At 56.0% G+C, this 16,209-nt stretch overlaps 1 protein-coding gene across 1 annotated transcript in view; it reads left to right on the forward strand.

Moving 5' to 3' along the window:
• B3GNTL1 (UDP-GlcNAc:betaGal beta-1,3-N-acetylglucosaminyltransferase like 1) overlaps positions 1-16,209 on the forward strand; it is a 97,116-nt gene that overhangs the window by 66,492 nt on the left and 14,415 nt on the right. Inside the window, exon 7 of the mRNA XM_029928655.1 lies at positions 12,974-13,069. Coding sequence (XP_029784515.1) covers positions 12,974-13,069 — 96 coding nt within the window. The remainder of the gene's footprint in view (positions 1-12,973; positions 13,070-16,209) is intronic.

Consider the following 16,209-nt stretch of genomic DNA (forward strand, 5'->3'; position numbering starts at 1 on the left):
GGCTCTGGGGGTCGGAGGTCCGAGGTCAAGGGGTGGGCAGGGCTGGACCCTCCCGATTCCTTCTGTTTCCAGATCTGGAGCTGCCGCTTCGGTCTGAGCTGTGGACACAGTCACCTCTCTTTTCCTCTCTCTTTAAAGAAATCTTTGTAAATTGTGGTGGAACATGTGTCACACGGCTTGGCACTTCAACAGGCCACCGTTCGGGCCCTCCCGGAAACTGTCCCTGCCCAGTATGGACCCCCCAGCCCCCGGCAACTTCTGTCTGCGTTCCGTCTCTAAGAATTTGCCTCTTCCAGATGGGTCATGTGAGTGGGACCATAGGATATTTGTCCTTTTGTGTCTGAGTTTCTCACATAACTGTTTTTAGGTCTGCCCATCTTATAAAGTGTCTGAATTTCCTTTTTATAGCTGAGTAGCGCTCCACGCTGTGAACATCGTGTATGCCACGTTCTGTTTATCCGTTCGTATTTTGATAGACACTGGGTTAGTTCCACCCTTTGGCTGCTGTGAACATTGCACCACGCTGAGTCCCTGTTTCGATTCTGCACAGACCCAGTGTGGAGTCGTGAGCTTCCATGACAATTCCGTGAACATTCGGAGGAACGTCCAAACTTTCCCACAGCTGCTGCCCCGTTTTACGTCCCCGCCCGCAGGGTGCGAGGCTTCCAGTTTTCTACTTCCTGTCAACACTTGCTACTTTCTGGTTTGTTTCACGTCTAACGAGAGTGAAGTGGTGCCTCACGCATCCGCAACTGGTGACGTGGAGCATCTTCTCAAGTCCCTGTTGGCCATCTTTGTGTCGTCCTGGGGAAATGTGTTTTTGAGTCCTTTGACCATTTTTAAAGTTGGGTTCTTGTCCTTCATTGAATTCTAGGAGCTCTTTACATATTCTGGACCCTAGGCCCTTACCAAGTGTGGGATTTGCAGGTATCTCCTTTCATTGTGTGCGGTATCTATTCACTCCCCTCACAGTCCTTGGAAGCAGAGAAGCTTTTGTATTTTTTTACTTTTTACATTTATCTATTTTTGAGAGACAGAGAGAGAGAGAGCACGAATGGGAAAGGGGCAGAGAGAGGAGACACAGAACCGAAGCAGCTCCAGACTCTGAGTAAGCTGTCAGCACAGCGCCCAACACGGGGCCCGAACCCGTGAACCACGAGATCAACCTACTGAGCCCCCCAGGCGCCCCTGAAGCAGAGAAGCTTCTAATTGTGGTGAACTCCAGCTTCCGTATTTTCTTAGGTGTCAGATCAGGAAGCCCCGGCTTCGTCCAAGGTCACAAGATGCTTCTGTCCTAGAGCGTTATCGTTTCGGCTCTTCCACTGGGATCCGTCATCCGTGTTGAGTTCATTCTGTCGATGTAGTAGGGGAGGTCCCGCTTCGCCCTCTGCACGTGGGCACCCAGCTCTCAGCACGGACAGGCGTGGCAGCCTCGCTAAGACTTGGCGGACCGTTTCCAAGGCTCTGTTCGTTCTGCGGGGCTCTGTCTCGTGTCAACACGACACTGAGCTTTGTGCTGAGTTTTGAAACTTGCTTCTTCACTGGAAGTGTGAGTCCTCCAACTCTGTCCTTGCTTTTCAAGATTGTCCTGGTGGGGCTCCTGGGTGACCCAGTCAGTTAAGTGTCCGACTTCAGCTCAGGTCATGATGTCACAGTTTGTGGGTTCAAGCCCCGCGTCAGGCTCTGTGCTGACAGCTTGGAGCCTGGGGCCTGCTTTGGATTTGGTGTCTCCTCTCTCTTAGGCTGTGTTGTTTTTGGACGGGATGCCAGTTCCAGGGAGGGGTGATGGTGGGGAGTGCATGCCCGGACACAGGAGCCCCTCAAAGGGCATCTCTGTCTCTGTCCCTTGCAGGGTGAGATAAATGTCACCAGACACTTGGGAGACCGCTGTCTTGTTCCAGTAGGATTGGTGGTGGGAGGGGTCGGAGAGACGGGGATCGTGTGACGCTTTAAGAAACGCCTGGAAAGAAGCAGCTCCGAAAACATACAGGTGTCCTGCCCGCGGCCGCCGCCCACGGCCTGAAATGGTCCACATCAGGAGGGTGTTCAGGAAGTCTCTCTGTGTTGCTGGAGGTTGTGATGTGTGAGACACGGAAGTTTGTCTAACTGGGCTTTGGGGCGCGGTCAGAGAAAACACCCCCTCCCCTCCCCCATGGGGAGGTTGGAAGGATGAATCTGGAAGTCAGAGCGCAGAGGACACCACTGTGCAGAATACCAGGAGGAATGAAGCCTCAGTCGAGCCCCCCGGGGAGAGTGCAGGGCAGGGCCGAGCCCGGCCTGCCGGCTTCCTCCTCGTCTTGGGCACGTGGGGGGCCGGGGGGAGGGCCTCCTTGAGGCCTGGCAGCAAGCCTCTCTTCCTGCCGTCCTGCAGTCGTACTGAGAGGTGTTTCTTTCGGACTCTGGAAACCTCCCTTGCGAGGTCTGTGTGCCTGACGGACCCATGTGAGCGTTTTCATATCACATCTTTCAAAGGGGACGTTTCCAGTTTTGATGAAATACAGTCTATTAATACTTCCTTTTTATTTTGCAGAATTGTGCCCAATTTTATAAAACTCGACTATCCTCAGGTCACAGGTGTTTTCTTAGTGTTTCTTCTAGAGGTTTTAGGATTCTACCACCTTTAGTAAAGTCTGCCGTCCACTCTGAGTCACATTTTGTATGTGGTTTGAGGCCAGGGTTGGTCTGTTGGTCTTGGGTCCTGGGACCTTTTGCTGAACTCCCTGTGTCATGTCCCGGCTTTTGTGGATACTGTCTTCTCTGTGTGTCCGTTGTCCTGGGTAGAGCAGGCGTGGTGCTGAGTCGTGGTGGGAACGGGCTTCAGGCTGTGCTCCCGACCCAGAGACAGGCCCTTCGGATGCCACCCGCAGACAGGATGTCGGCTGTTGTCAGGACAAGGATTCTGAGCAGTTGTACCCTGACTGGGTGTTAGATTCTGTCAGACGCCTTTCCGGTATCTACTAAAATGATTGTATGGGTTTTTTTTTCCTTTTTGACGATAATGGGGTAAATTACTCTGATTGATTTTTCAAATATTAAACCAAACTTGAATGCGTAGGATAAACACCACCTTGTCAAAGTGTTATGTGTGTGGGGTGTGTGTGTGTGTGTGTGTGTGTGTGTGTGTGTGTGTGTGTCCGTGTCCGGTTGGCAGTAATCTGTTAAGGATCCGTGCACCTCTGTCCATAATGGACATTGCTCTGTGGTTTACTTGTGGCATAGTCATCTGGTTTCGGTATCAGTCTGTCAAGTTAATACTGACCTTTTAAGATGGATTGAAATATGTTCCCGTGTTTTGTTTCATGAGGAGTTTATGTAAGATTGGTATTCTCTCTTGCTTTAATGTTCTGTGGAATGCACCACTGATGGTTCTGAATTATCAATTCTGGTTTTTAATAGATACAGGGCTGTTTAGATTTCTATTCCTTCCTAATCTGCATCTTCTGAGGGATTTGCCCATTTTATCTAAGTCATTTAATTTATTGGCACAATTGTGTTAATAATTCCTTATTCACACCTGCAGGTCCCGTGATTTCCTGTCTTTCATTCCTCCTATGGATCATTTGTGTCCTGCATCTTTTGTTTTGACCATGGAAGTCAGAGATGGCGATTTTGTTGACTGTTTTCAAATAACAAGCTTTGTCCCCGTTGGTGTTCTTGTTGCCCCTTTTCCGTTTCACTGATTTCTGTCTACCCGGAGCCTGTTGTGTGCCTTCTTCTATTTCCTTGGAATTCCCTTTGCTCTTTTTCTTAAGGTGGGAGCTTGGATCGTCGATCTGAGACCTTCCTCTTTCTTGTCCAAGCGTTTCACACTACAAATTTCCTCTCTTCTGGCTGCAACCCACAGTTTTGATATGTTGCTTTTTCATTTGATTCAAAATATTTTCTAATTTTATTGTGATATCTTCTTTCTGACCCATGGGAAATTTAGAAGTATGTTGTTTTAATTTCCAAATAGTTGAGGTCCTGCCCGTGGCCCTGCCAGGCTGGCTGCCTTTTACGGCAGCACCTCGAGGGGGTCAGAGCGCATGGGCCCCCCACACGGCGCTGGCACGGCTTCAGCAGAGGCCTGCCCCGCCGGACGGGCTTCCGGAACTCCTTGCCTGCCCTGCCCCCGCCCCCGGAGCCCACGAACAGCGGGCACGCCTGCCCCTGGCCTGACGTGTGGCCCATTCTGCTGAGGCCCCGCCCCTCTCTCCACAGTGACCACTGGCCCTAGTCAGTCTTTGGCATGTGTTTCCTTCTCCTTATTTCACAGGCCTGCGTCACTAAAGAACGGATTGGATTGCTTTTTAGACAGATACTAAGTTTTAGCCAATAGAAACGTAACGTGAGCCATAAGTGCAAACCAAACCAGAGTCTGAAATTTTTAGTGGTCATGTTAAAAAGGTATAAAGAAGCAGATGAATTTAATTGTAATTTAGTTAATCTAGCATACACAAAATACCATCGTTTCAATGTGTGATCAACGGAAGACCGTGGGTGAGAGACTTCACACTCTTCGTACCAAGTCTTCGGAATCCGGGGTGTGTTCTGCTCCGAGGCGGGTCCGCGGGGCCCGGCCTCGTGCCCCTGTAGCCCGAGTGCGAGGCGCCCGGGCTGCTGGCGGCTGCTCGGCCCCGCAGCGGGGGAAGCAGCGTCCCTTCAGGCCTCGGCTGCAGCCCGCCTGCCAGAAAGCGCCTGTGGATTTCTGGCAAGTTCACAACTAGCAGGATGACAGTCAAGGACGTTACGGGGCACATGTGTTGGGGCTGCTGTTTTTGGTTCGGGCAACACTGCTGACGTTCAGGAGCCCTCCTACGGTGTCTGGCAGTGGGGAGCCCCTGGATCCCAGGGCCCCTGAGGCCCCTCCGAGAGCACCCGAAGCCTGGGGTGCAGAGAGCAGAGCGCGCAGTCACTGGTCCCGAGGCAGCGCGGGCCGCCTTGGGGCACGGCTCCGATTTGTCACCAGAGATTTCAATGCCTGTCTTTAGGGTTTGCGTAAATGGAGTCCTGCCTTCGCTCTGTGAAAGCTGTTGGTGTCTGTTCACGTTGTTGCCGTGCCTGCAGCTTGTCCTCGGACTGCTGGGGACCGTGCCTTTGCGTGGCCTGTTCTCTAACTGCTGGGGACAGTGCCTTTCCCTGGTTTATTCTCGGGCTGCTGGGGACCGTCCCTTTGCGTGGCTGCTCCACGGTGTCTGTCACTCATTGTTGCAGAATGTTAGGTTGCTTCCAGTTTTTTCTGTTGTGCATAAAGCTGCTTTGCATATTCACAGATTTCTTTGTTTATTTTGTTTTAACTTTTGTTTCTATTTGAGAGAGACAAAGACAGCATGAGTAGGGGAGAGGGAGAGAGAGCGAGAATACCACGCAGGCTCCGTACTGTCCGTGCAGAGCCCACGGTGGGGCTCGAACCCATGAGCTCATGGACATAGGTTTTTATTTTTCTGGGACACTGAGGAGTGGAAGGCCTGTGGGTGTGCTTGCACAGCGGGCCTGTGTCCACTGTCCCTTCCTCGGTGTGAAGGTTCTGCTCCGTGTTGCCGGCTTTGGCATTCATGGGGCTGCACTGGGTCTCATTACAGTTCAGCCTCCCTGCCCCTGGCTTCCAGCTGACTAGATGCCGGTCGCACCTGCCCCAGGGGTGACCAGATGTTTCCAAATGTCCCCCTGGACATGTTGCCTTACATGGAAGAAGGATCCTGGTAGCTGTGACTAAGGATTTTGAGACGGGAGGCCATCCTGGGCGGTGCAGGCAGCCCTGAGCGCACCATGAGTGAACGTACCAAAGGTAGGCAGGGGGTCACCAGGCCGGGCCAGGAAGGGGGCCAAGGGGCACACGGCTGTTTGAAGATGTCAGTCCCCCCCAGACTGACCCAGGCGGACGCCGACACAGCCCCGTCAGCACCCCCGGAGTACTTGTAGAAGAAATTGGCCAAAATTTGTTGGAAACGCAAAGATTTAGAAAAGCCAAAACACACCCAGACAAGGGCACAGTTGTGGGCCAGCGCTACCTGACTCCAAGGCCACTGGCACCAGCACGAGGGGGGCCAGAGGCAGGGCCAGCACCGCTCGGGGGGAAAGCAGGCGTCGACATGCTGGCACGTCCGAGTCAGTGGGACAGAGGACACTGGGGCGTCCGCACTTCCCTGCACAATAAAACAACTTGAGAAAACTTAGGCCGAGATTCCCATGTTGAGACCCCGGCCCCCAACGTGACAGAATTGGGGGGCCTTTGGGAGGTGACTGGGTTAGAGGAGGTGATGGGGGTGAGGCCCCTGTGACGGGACCAGTGCCCCGCTGTGCCCGTCCGCCCAGTCCGTGGTGCTGCCGCAGCAGCTGGTGCCCACAGAGACCGTGCCGATGGGCAGGGCCCATTTGCATCAGCTGCACGGAACCCTGGGTCTCAAAGCCCGGGAGCCAGGTGTATGTCGGTGGTTAAAATCCGTGCACATCAGGAGTGCACGTGTGTCTGGGCGGCACCTGTGATTGGAAACGTGGGGAGTCTTGGGTGTGCACAGGGAGGCTGTGACCAGGTCCCAATGCGGAGACCCCAGCCCCTGGGGCTCTCCCTGCCGAGGGTCTGACTGAGGCCACTGTGCTGGTGACTCTGGGAGCTCCTTGCTGGGCTGACGAGGGTGGGGGCCTCCCCCACGCTCCGGCTCCCTGCCCTGCACTCTCACCAGCCCGTTAGGCCGCCTGCCCAGCACAGATGATCAGGGCGCAGGGGCTGTGAGAGGCAAGGGCATTTGGGCCTCTCTGGGGACCCCTTCCCTCCAGTGGTACCATCCTTCTCCCCTTCCCTGCCTCAGGTTCTAGCCTGGCGGTTGTACTGAGGGGAGGGGGCCCAGCTCCGTCTGTGTCCCTCCTGCCCCCGGGATGTTGACGGAACTCAGCTTCCTAGCATCCTGCTGTGGCTGGCAGGCAGCGAGAGCCTCTTTGGCCCAGACCGGGCGTCGTGGCCCCTGGCGGCACAGCTCCCAGAGAGGCCGGGAGGCCCTTCTGCCCTTCGCTGGGCTGGGCTGGTGGCCTCCGCCTCTGGGGGCAGTGGGGGCAGGACAGCAGCTGAGCCCGGCCCCCAGCCCTGATGTGCCAGCAGCCTGGCATGGCTGAATCGGGTCAGGGCCGGAAGGTCTACAGGCCCGTGACGCGGTGCTGGGCGCTGCCCGGGCCCGGCCACCCTTGGGGGAAAGGCTGGTTTTCTTCCCAAACCGCCTCTTCCTATGAAGGTTGTCGGGGGCTTCAGAGGCAAGACACACTCACAAAGCAGAGGACGCCTCCTCCCCGTGCTGAGGGGCTGGCCGCCCCCACGGTCCCAGCTCGCCGCCCTCCGGAAGCCCCTCCGGGCACAGTCCACACAGCCTCAAACTCGGGCAGGAATTTGTTCACAGCCTGAAGGGTGTCTGAACTGAAGACTGGCAGCTTTCCGAAAGGCTGTCAGACCCGGAAGCCCTGTCCTGCCGGCCTGCTCCTGCCTGACCTCGGGGCCCCGGGAGCGGTGCCCCTCTCACGTCCTCATCCCTGCGCTGGGCTGGTTCCTTCCCCGTGTTGCCAGGAAGAAGATTCCGCCAGCGGGTGTCTCCTGTCACCGGTGGCCGGCATCGTTTCCACAGAGACGTGAGGCTCCTGAGGGAGCAGGGGACACATCAGTGGGGGACTGGCACCTTGGGGACAGGACAGAAAGCCACACAGCTGGTCCCTCCCATTGGCCTGTCTCCCCGGTTCTGTCTTCACATCGGGCAGTGTGGCTGGAGGTGAGCGTGTGTGCGCGTGCATATCTACGTGTGTCTTTCCAGGAACATGTGAGCATCTGGTTTTGTTTTGTAAACAGATACCCTCTCCACTAAGCCTGGAAAAACCATTCAAAATTGAAAATACTTACTTGTCCAAAGACTAACACACCGTAAAGTGGACTATTTTTCTCTTTCGGGCGTGTGGTTCTGAGTCTTCCCCACACGCACATATACGTGCAAGCACCTGGCCGGCCCGTTTGTGTAAAATGCCGAACAGCATCCCGACTTGCTCCCCGGCCAGTAGTCTGCCGAGCGGGGGCCACTGAGGCTGCCCACTCACCGGAAGCCCAGCGCCCTGCCTGATGGACGTTTAGTTTCTGAGAATTGCAAACAGCCCCCAGTGTGGCATGGATGAGGGTGGGGCTGAGGTGGAGGGTTCCAGAACCGTGGGGCCGCAGCAAACGGGCGATGCTGTGCTCACGGACCATCAGCCGTGCGTGAGAGGCGGGCCTGTCCCGAGTGGCCGTGTGCCGCTGGGCCGGTGACGCTTGGACAGAGGGGTTTCAGGGTGCCGAACCTCCGCACGTCCAAAATCCATGTCTGACTTTCGACCCCAAAAAACTTACTGCTAATAGTCTACCGTTGACCAGAAGCCTTACTAGTAACATGAACAGTCAGCTAACACATGTGACTTATACCATATCCTGCAGTAAAGTAAGCCAGAGAGGAGGAGACCTTACCACTAGGGAAATACAGTAACGACCCTGCCCTGTATTTATAAACCCAAATCCGTGTTGTCAGTGAACCCGCACAGTTCACACCGTGGTGTCCAAGGGTGAGCTGCGCTCTCAGGACGCGGGAGAAAGCCTCCCGGCCACGGACGGATGAGGGGTCCTGGCTCCGAGCTGCAGCGTTTCATCAGCCGCTTCAGGGTGCTGGGTTCTGGGACCGAGCTGTGCTCAGAGCCTCACAGTGTGGGAGGGCCTGTCTGCGGTCCTGGCACGGTGTCTCAGAAGTCATGGGCTCATGCCCTGCCCGTGCTCCGTCCCTGGCATGAGTTCAGATTGTATAGTTACTGGGAATTAACTCGGAAAAGCAGTGCCCGGGTGTGGAGCCCCTGGGCCCGCTCTGCCCCGGGCAGGCCCGTTGACATGCCACCGGTTTATCAGCACTGTTTCCACTGCTCCACCCCCTGGGCCACCCCTGGCACCTGCCAACCCGGCCCTGTCTCAGGCCGGGGGGCCCTGCTTGGTGGGGAGAACGCTGAGGGTGCCGTCACTGCTACACAGCACCTTCTACGTCCTGTGGGAGCAGGTGGGCCCCGGGAGCTGGAGGCAGGAACATTCTTGAAAGTTAGAGTTCCAGACTCTGAAGGTAAAAGAACCCCCTGAAGAAGGAGCGCCTGGAGGCCGGGAAAGGAGGTGGCAGGAGCGCCCGGGGAGGACGTGGTGCCGCCACAGCCGCCCAGAGCCCCGCCCCGGAAGAAACTGCATTGAGTATAAAAATACATAGTTACGTGTACCTTTTTTCTCAAAGTTCTTTTTCTTTTTTTTTTAATTTTTTTAAATTTTTTTTTAAAATTTATTTTTGATACAGAGAGAGACAGAGCATGAGAGGGGGAGGGGCAGAGAGAGAGAAGGAGACACAGAACCGGAAGCAGGTTCCAGGCCCTGAGCTAGCAGTCAGCACAGATCCTGACGCGGGGCTCGAACCCACGAACGTGAGATCTGACCTGAGCCGAAGCCGGAGGCCGACTGAGAGGCGCCCCTCAAAGTTCTTTTTCAAGGTGGAGCTTGCTTTTTCTCTGATTATAATCTTGTGGGGGGGTTTTTTTGTTGATGTTTAAGAAATTCAGGGGCGCCTGGGTGGCTCAGTTAAGTGCCTCCAGCTCAGGCCATGATCTCATAGCTCGTGGGTTCGAGCCCCACTTCAGGCTCTGGGCTGACAGTGTAGAGTCTGTCTGGGAATCCCCCTCTTCTCTCTCTGCCCTGACCCCACTCTCGAGTTCTCTCCTCTCAAATAAAAAATAAACTCTTAAAAATGTTTCAGAAAATACAGGGGGACCTGTGTGATTCAGTCAGTTAAGTGACCAGCTCTTGCTTTCGGCCCCGGACAAGTCTCGAGATTGTCCCCAAGTTGGTCTCTGCACCGAGTGTAGAACCTGCTTCAGACCCTCTCTCTCCCTCCGCCCCTCTTCCCTGCTCACATGCACGTGCTCTCTCTAAAAATAAATAGGAAGACAGACATTCAGAAAATATGGAAAAGAATAAAACAAGTCCTGTGTAATCTCAGCAGTCATTGGCGGCTGCTGTTTTTACTTAGGTACATTCCCTTCCGTACGTTTATATATTGTATGGACCCATTCCAAATGTTCTTTATCGTACTGTGCTTTTAAGTGTGAAGCCGAATCAAGGAAACCTCACTTAGGGAGGGGTGGAGGCGGGCGGGGGGAGCTGTCATGCCCTGCACTAGTTGTCAGTTGCAGACCCAGCAGGAGAGGCGCCTGGCAGGTGCACACCCCTTTACTACCCCGGCGACAGCCCCGCCAGTGCGAGCCAGTGACGCCCAGCCCACGAGGAGCCGCCAGACCCCCGGCTCCCAGTGTGGTGCAGTAGGCTTTCTGTTTACAGCGGTCCCCCCTCACCCCTCCTCTCTAGAAGAGCCTCCAGCCCGACCCTCCAGAGCTGCTGAAGGTCACCAGTCCTGGGGTGGGGTTCTCTGCTAATCTCAATAACCCATTTTTTTGCTGATCGTTGGAAGTTTTCATTTTTAAGGTCAATATAATCTACGTGCTGCAGTAACCTTCAACATCTGTTGTACACATAGTATTTTTAACGAACATCATTACTGAGACGGAATTCCTATGCCATGAAATTCACCCTGTTAAGATGTACAAGTCGGCGTTTTTAGCAGGTTCAAAAAGTTGTGGCGTTTATTTTGGGGTGTGTGTGTGTGTGTTTCCTTTGTTTGCCTGTGCACTGGGTGTCCTGAAAAACCACTGCAGCGTCCTGAGGACTCACGGGTGGGTTTCCTTCTAAGTGTCCCATTGGTTGAGCTCTTTCTTTAGGTCGTTGATCCACTTTGCGTTAACTCTTGCATTAAGTGCATGAAGGCCACCACTTCATGCTTTTCCGGGCGGATGTCCAGTTGTCCCGGCACCGCTTGCTGAGAGACGTCTCTCCCCCTCAGATTGTCTTGGCATCCTTGTTAAAAAATGAATTGATCATAAACATAAGCGGTTTATTTTGGACTCTGAATTCTGTTCCTTTGATTTTTATGTCCTTCCTTAGGCCAGAACCACCGTGTCTTAATTACTGTCGCTTTGCAGTCAGGTTTGAAATTGGAAAGTGGGAGTCTTTGACTTTGTTCACGGTGGCTTTGGCCCTTCTGGGTCCTCTGTGTTTCCAGGTGACTTTCAGCATCGGGTTATCATTTTCTACAACAACAACAAAAACAGCTGGCGTTTTGATAGGGATTATGTTAATTTTGTAGATTAATTGGGGGAAAATTGCCATCTTAATATTTAATCTAATTTTCTTTTTGGATTGTTCATCATAAGTGTGTAGAAATATAGTTGAATTTGTCTGTGAATCTCGTATGCTGGAACTTTGCTGAACTAGCTCGTTAGTACGAGGGTGTGTGTTTGCATTGCTCTTGGGTTTTCTACTGATCAGATGGTGTCGTCTGAAAATTGAGACTGTTTTCTTCATTTTCAAACTAGAAATGCCTTTTATTTCTCTTATTTTCTAACTGTTCTGCTTAGAACTTCCAGCACGATATTGAATAGTGGTGAGCCTATATATTCTTATCTTATTCCTGATCTCCAGGGGAAAATGTTTAGTGTTTCACTGTTTTTTCTTAGTTTATTTTGCGAGAGAGAGAAAGTGGGTGGGAGGAGCAGAGAGAGGGAGAGAGAGGGAATGCCAAGCCAGCACCGCGCTGACCGCAGAGCCCAGCATGGAGCTCTGACAACCGTGAGATCATGACCTGAGCCGAAATCAAGAGTCGGATGCGTAACCGACTGAGCCACCAGGCGCCCCGTTAGCCCGCCTGGTTTGCCGGGAAGAGGTGCTGGATTTTGTCACATGCTCTGTCTGCATCTGTCGAGATGACTGTGCAGCTCGTGCGTCCTGTTACTGGGGTGTGGCACATCACCTGTGTTTTCGTGGTTGTGGGGTTATTTCTGGAGAGTGGGCTGCCGGGTGTGACCACGCTGTGAGAGCAGAGCCCCGCGAGGCCCTGAGCCGGGTGGGGGACAGGCCGCTGCAACCGCCTAGCAGTCCTCGAAGACGCTGTCCCCCGCACGCGTTCCCGCAGCCACCGGCGAGCGTCCGGCGAGCGTCCGGAGGCCCTTCTGGTTCTCTCCCACGCTCTCCCTCTGACGCCGATCCCCGGCGCCCGTGAGACCAAGGCCGCCTGCCGTCTGCTGCCGCTTCGCCGGCGGGGCCACGGCGCACGGCCGCTCGGGCTCAGCGTCTCTGGGGACTGTTCCTTCAGCGTGGCCGCATACGCTGAACTAACCTTGCAATCCTGGGATAAATTCCACTTGGTCGTGGTATAGGGTCCTTTTTCTAGAATGTGGGGACTCCATTCAGTAGTTTTTTCTTGAAGATTTTTCCAACTGTAGTCCTAAAGGGTCTCGGTGCGTAGTTTTGTGATACCTTTGACCGGCTTTGGCGTCGGGACAACGCTGGCCTCCCAGAGCGACTCGGGAAACGTCCGCCACCCTTCTCTGTTGTTTGGAGGACTTTGTGAAGGATTGACACTAAATTGGTGAGCATTTGATAGAATTACCGGGGAAGCTCTCCGGACCTGGGCTGTGGCTTGGGGTTGTTTTAACTAGTTTTTCAGTCTCTTACCTGTAGATCTATTCGTAGTTTCTATTTCTTCTTTAGTCGGTTTCGGTGACTCGTGTGTTTCTCGGAGTCTCTCCGTTTCATCCACAGTCTTGTTTCCCCCTTTCAGGTTTTCTTGTTGGGATTAACAGCAGCACATTTGTTTTGTTCGCACGTGAAGCGTCACCGCCAGTCAGAAGCAGGGGGCCTCCTTGCTGAGCGCAGTCCGTGGCGTTAGCCTGGGGACAGGACCCCCAGTGGGGCCACTGCTTCTGGTGGCCCCTCTCCCCCCATCTGCTGGCCTTGGGCCCCAGACACTGCGATGTGACCACGAAGCCCCGTTCTGACTTAGACTTTGTGGAAGTAGTTGTAAGTTGTCTGGCACAAGGTGTTCTTCCCTGATGACGGTGTCACTGTCATTGCTTCTAGGTGTTCACCTCCAATGGCCCAACCGTGATCCAGCCCGCCTGGCTCTGCGCTCGAGCGTGGTTGGCCCACGTGGGCCCGTTTGACGAGGGCGGGCAGGTAGGTGTGCGCCCCTTGCGGAGCCCTCCTCTGGGGTAACCCCCTGGGGTGCAAAGTCCCTGAATCCCAGCCCTCCCCATGTGTGGGCGCTGTGCCCTCTTGCCCTCTCTGGGGATCCAGGGATTACGGAAACGCCTTCCATGAAGGCCTTGCCGCACTCCCGCCGGCCAGCTCAGTGTCCCCGAGAGCGTCGGAGACCCTGGCGCCACCCGGGATGTCTGTGTGAAGTCTGAGGCCCCGGGGCCTCCGGGCCTGCCTCACTCCGGCCCTGGCTCGGGCCGCAGGCTGCCTCCTCCCGGCTTACAAGCGGTTTGTGGGAAATCGCAGGCTGCGGACGGGGTCTGTGTGCTGCCTCCCGATGCCCGTGGGACAGGGCCAGGTGACCGCGGCACACTGTCTAACCTGGGCTGGGTTCTGCCTCTGAATGCCCTCCTGCCCGTGGGCCCCCACCTGCGGAGCTTGGCCCCCACTGGTCTCTGGCGTCTGCCCCAGAAATGGGGACCCAGCCTCCACCCTTGCTCTCTCCGCCCCCACCCTCAGACAGTCGTATGGCTGATACAGCTACACGTAATTAAGAAGGAAATCTTAGGGTCAGTTTGTGTATTTTTCCTTAAACTTCCCTTACATTTGGCTTCGAGAGTGCAAGGTCTGGTCTTCATGGTGGAAGAGGGTGGACTGGGCACGGGAAGGACTCCTCTTTGAGGAGAACGCCCCCCACACAGTGCTGGGCTTGGGGCAGGAGGGCGCCCGACATGCGGATGCTGGCAGAGTCTCGGCCGCCGGGTTCTTGGGAGTCTGGAGAACCCAGGGTGGAAGGCAGGGGCAGTGACCAGGCCCAGGAGCTGCCGCCTGCCCTGGGACCTTGGCCCCTGTCTTGCTCTGAGCCTGCTTCCTTCCTGTCGATGTCAGGGTCGGCTGGTAACCAGCTGCGCAGGGGCCACCGGGACCCTCTGATCCCACCCGGCCTCCCTCCTCGCCCATCAGACTTTAGGGAAAGGCCGTTTCCCCCACCAGCACACACGCCGGGCCTGGCCAGCCTGGCCCTCACAGCCACCCAGACGCACCCTCCAGGGCAGTGCCACTCCCACACTCCCCAACCAGAGCCCCGCGTCTGCTCCAGGATGTAAACCATGGGCCTGCCCCAAGCAGGTCTCCCCGCCCTGCCAGGCTGCCACCAACAGTGCCACCCAGCCCTCGAGTGCCTAGAGGTGGCCCGTGCAGGGCCCCCAGTCTCGGTGCTCATCTCTGAGCCTTGGTCCCCGAGCTGCCCCACCATGCTCCTCCTGTCCGTGGACGGGGCCACAGCCCGCGGACACATGAATGACCCTGCCACGCACGGTCTGACCGGCCCCTCTCCCCACCTGCTGGGATGGAAGACCGGGCCGCTTGGTCGTGGAGCTGTGCTAATTCGTGATTTTGAGGCATTCGGAATCATCCCTTGCTCGTCGTTCTCCCCCACATCCATACAGACGGAGAGAACCGTGTGTGACAGCAGCCCGCCCAGGGGCCCCCGGTCTCAGGGACTTCAACTCCACCGGGGCGGAGGCAGGCAGAGCTGCCAGCCAACACCCGGGGGGCTCCCAGCCAACAAGTCCTCCCTGACAGTAGAACAGTGGGGTGGGTGAGGGGAAGCCCTGGCGGGTCTCCCCACCAAAGCAGGAGCTACCAGAAGCCCCTGTTCTCCTCAGAGCTGAACACAAGCACCCGCTTTCATGTTCTTCTGCAGAAAATAGCCCAGAAATGGTCATCAAGAGACCGTGCCTGTGAAGCACGGATTCGAAGTCCTGACAGATCCCTGACTCACAGCCATGTGTGGTCTCAGGACTCAGCGCCTTTTAGCTCAAGGGAAAGAAGCACCTGAGGGCAAAGAAAGGCCATCAGTCCCTTTGTACTGGGGCTCAGGGACCAGGGACCAGAGATCAGGGCCCGGTGATCAGACGTCAGGGACAGCAGTGAGAGATCAGATTTCAGGGACCAGGGATCAGAAACTAGATTAGAGATCAGGTATCAGAGTTGAAGGACTAGAGACCAGAGATCAAGAACACTGATCAAAGTTCAGGGACCAGGGATCAGAGATGAGGCACCTGCGAATGGGGACCAGAGATCATATTTCAGGCACCAGGGACTAGAGATCAGAGAGCAGGGATCGAAGACCAAGCACCAGAGATCAGGGACCAGAGACCAGATATTAGGGACCAGGGACTAGAAATCAGGGATTGGGGATCAGAGACCATGGACGAGAAATTAGAGATCACAGACCAGGGACCAGGCAGAAGGGACCGGGGGCCAGGACTAGTGCTGTGAGGGACCTGGGGCATGAGGAGGCGTACCCCAGACGGCAGTGGGTCCCACCACCAGGACAGGAGGACATGAAGTGTCATTCTTGCCGCTCCCAGAGAAGCAGGTTGAGCTGAAGTTGTCCGTGGAGCGTGCTCCAAGGGGGAACACGGAGGCCTGGTCGTGGGTTTGGGGCCGGACCCACAGGTAATTTTCCCAGGGCCTCAGTGAAGAGCCAGGGTCTGCCGGGGGCCAAGCGCCTGTGGAGAGACGGGCAAGCAGCGAAGCAGCAGGAGGCAGTGCAGGCGCTAAGTGACGCAGCCGATGACCAGAGGTGCAGACTAGGGTGGCACAGGGGTCAGCACATGAGCCGGGGCTGGGGAGGGCATGGGAGCGGCACAGGAGCGGTGTGGTGAGCGGGACCTGCAGGGTGCACGGCGCTAACCGGGAAGTGCACCTGCAGAGGCGGCTGGGAGGGCGAGGGGAGTCCGTGGGAGGCACACACCGTCCCCGGGATGGCGTGTGGCCTCGGCTCCCAGGCTAAGGGGTCCGAGTGCCCCCAGTAGGAAGCAGTTCAGGCCCCTACACAGAAAGAAAAGTAACAGAAAGGGCTTTGTGGTTCTGAACATGGCTTCCGAGGGCAGGCTGGCCTGGCGGGCAGGCCTGGGAGGGACTGGGGGCCGGACAGGCTGGCCGCACCGCACTGCCCGGGGGCTCTCTGGTCTGCGGGAAAGGTCCGGGCTGGAGTTGCCTTGTGAGAGCGGAGGCTGCCCCGCCCTCCCCACCTCACCCCCCCACACCCCGCCCTCCCCACTACCACCCCCCCACGCCCCGCCCTCCCCACCTCACCCCCCCACGCCCCG

This window comes from Suricata suricatta, chromosome 17, assembly GCF_006229205.1.
Source record: "Suricata suricatta isolate VVHF042 chromosome 17, meerkat_22Aug2017_6uvM2_HiC, whole genome shotgun sequence".
NCBI lineage: Eukaryota > Metazoa > Chordata > Mammalia > Carnivora > Herpestidae > Suricata > Suricata suricatta.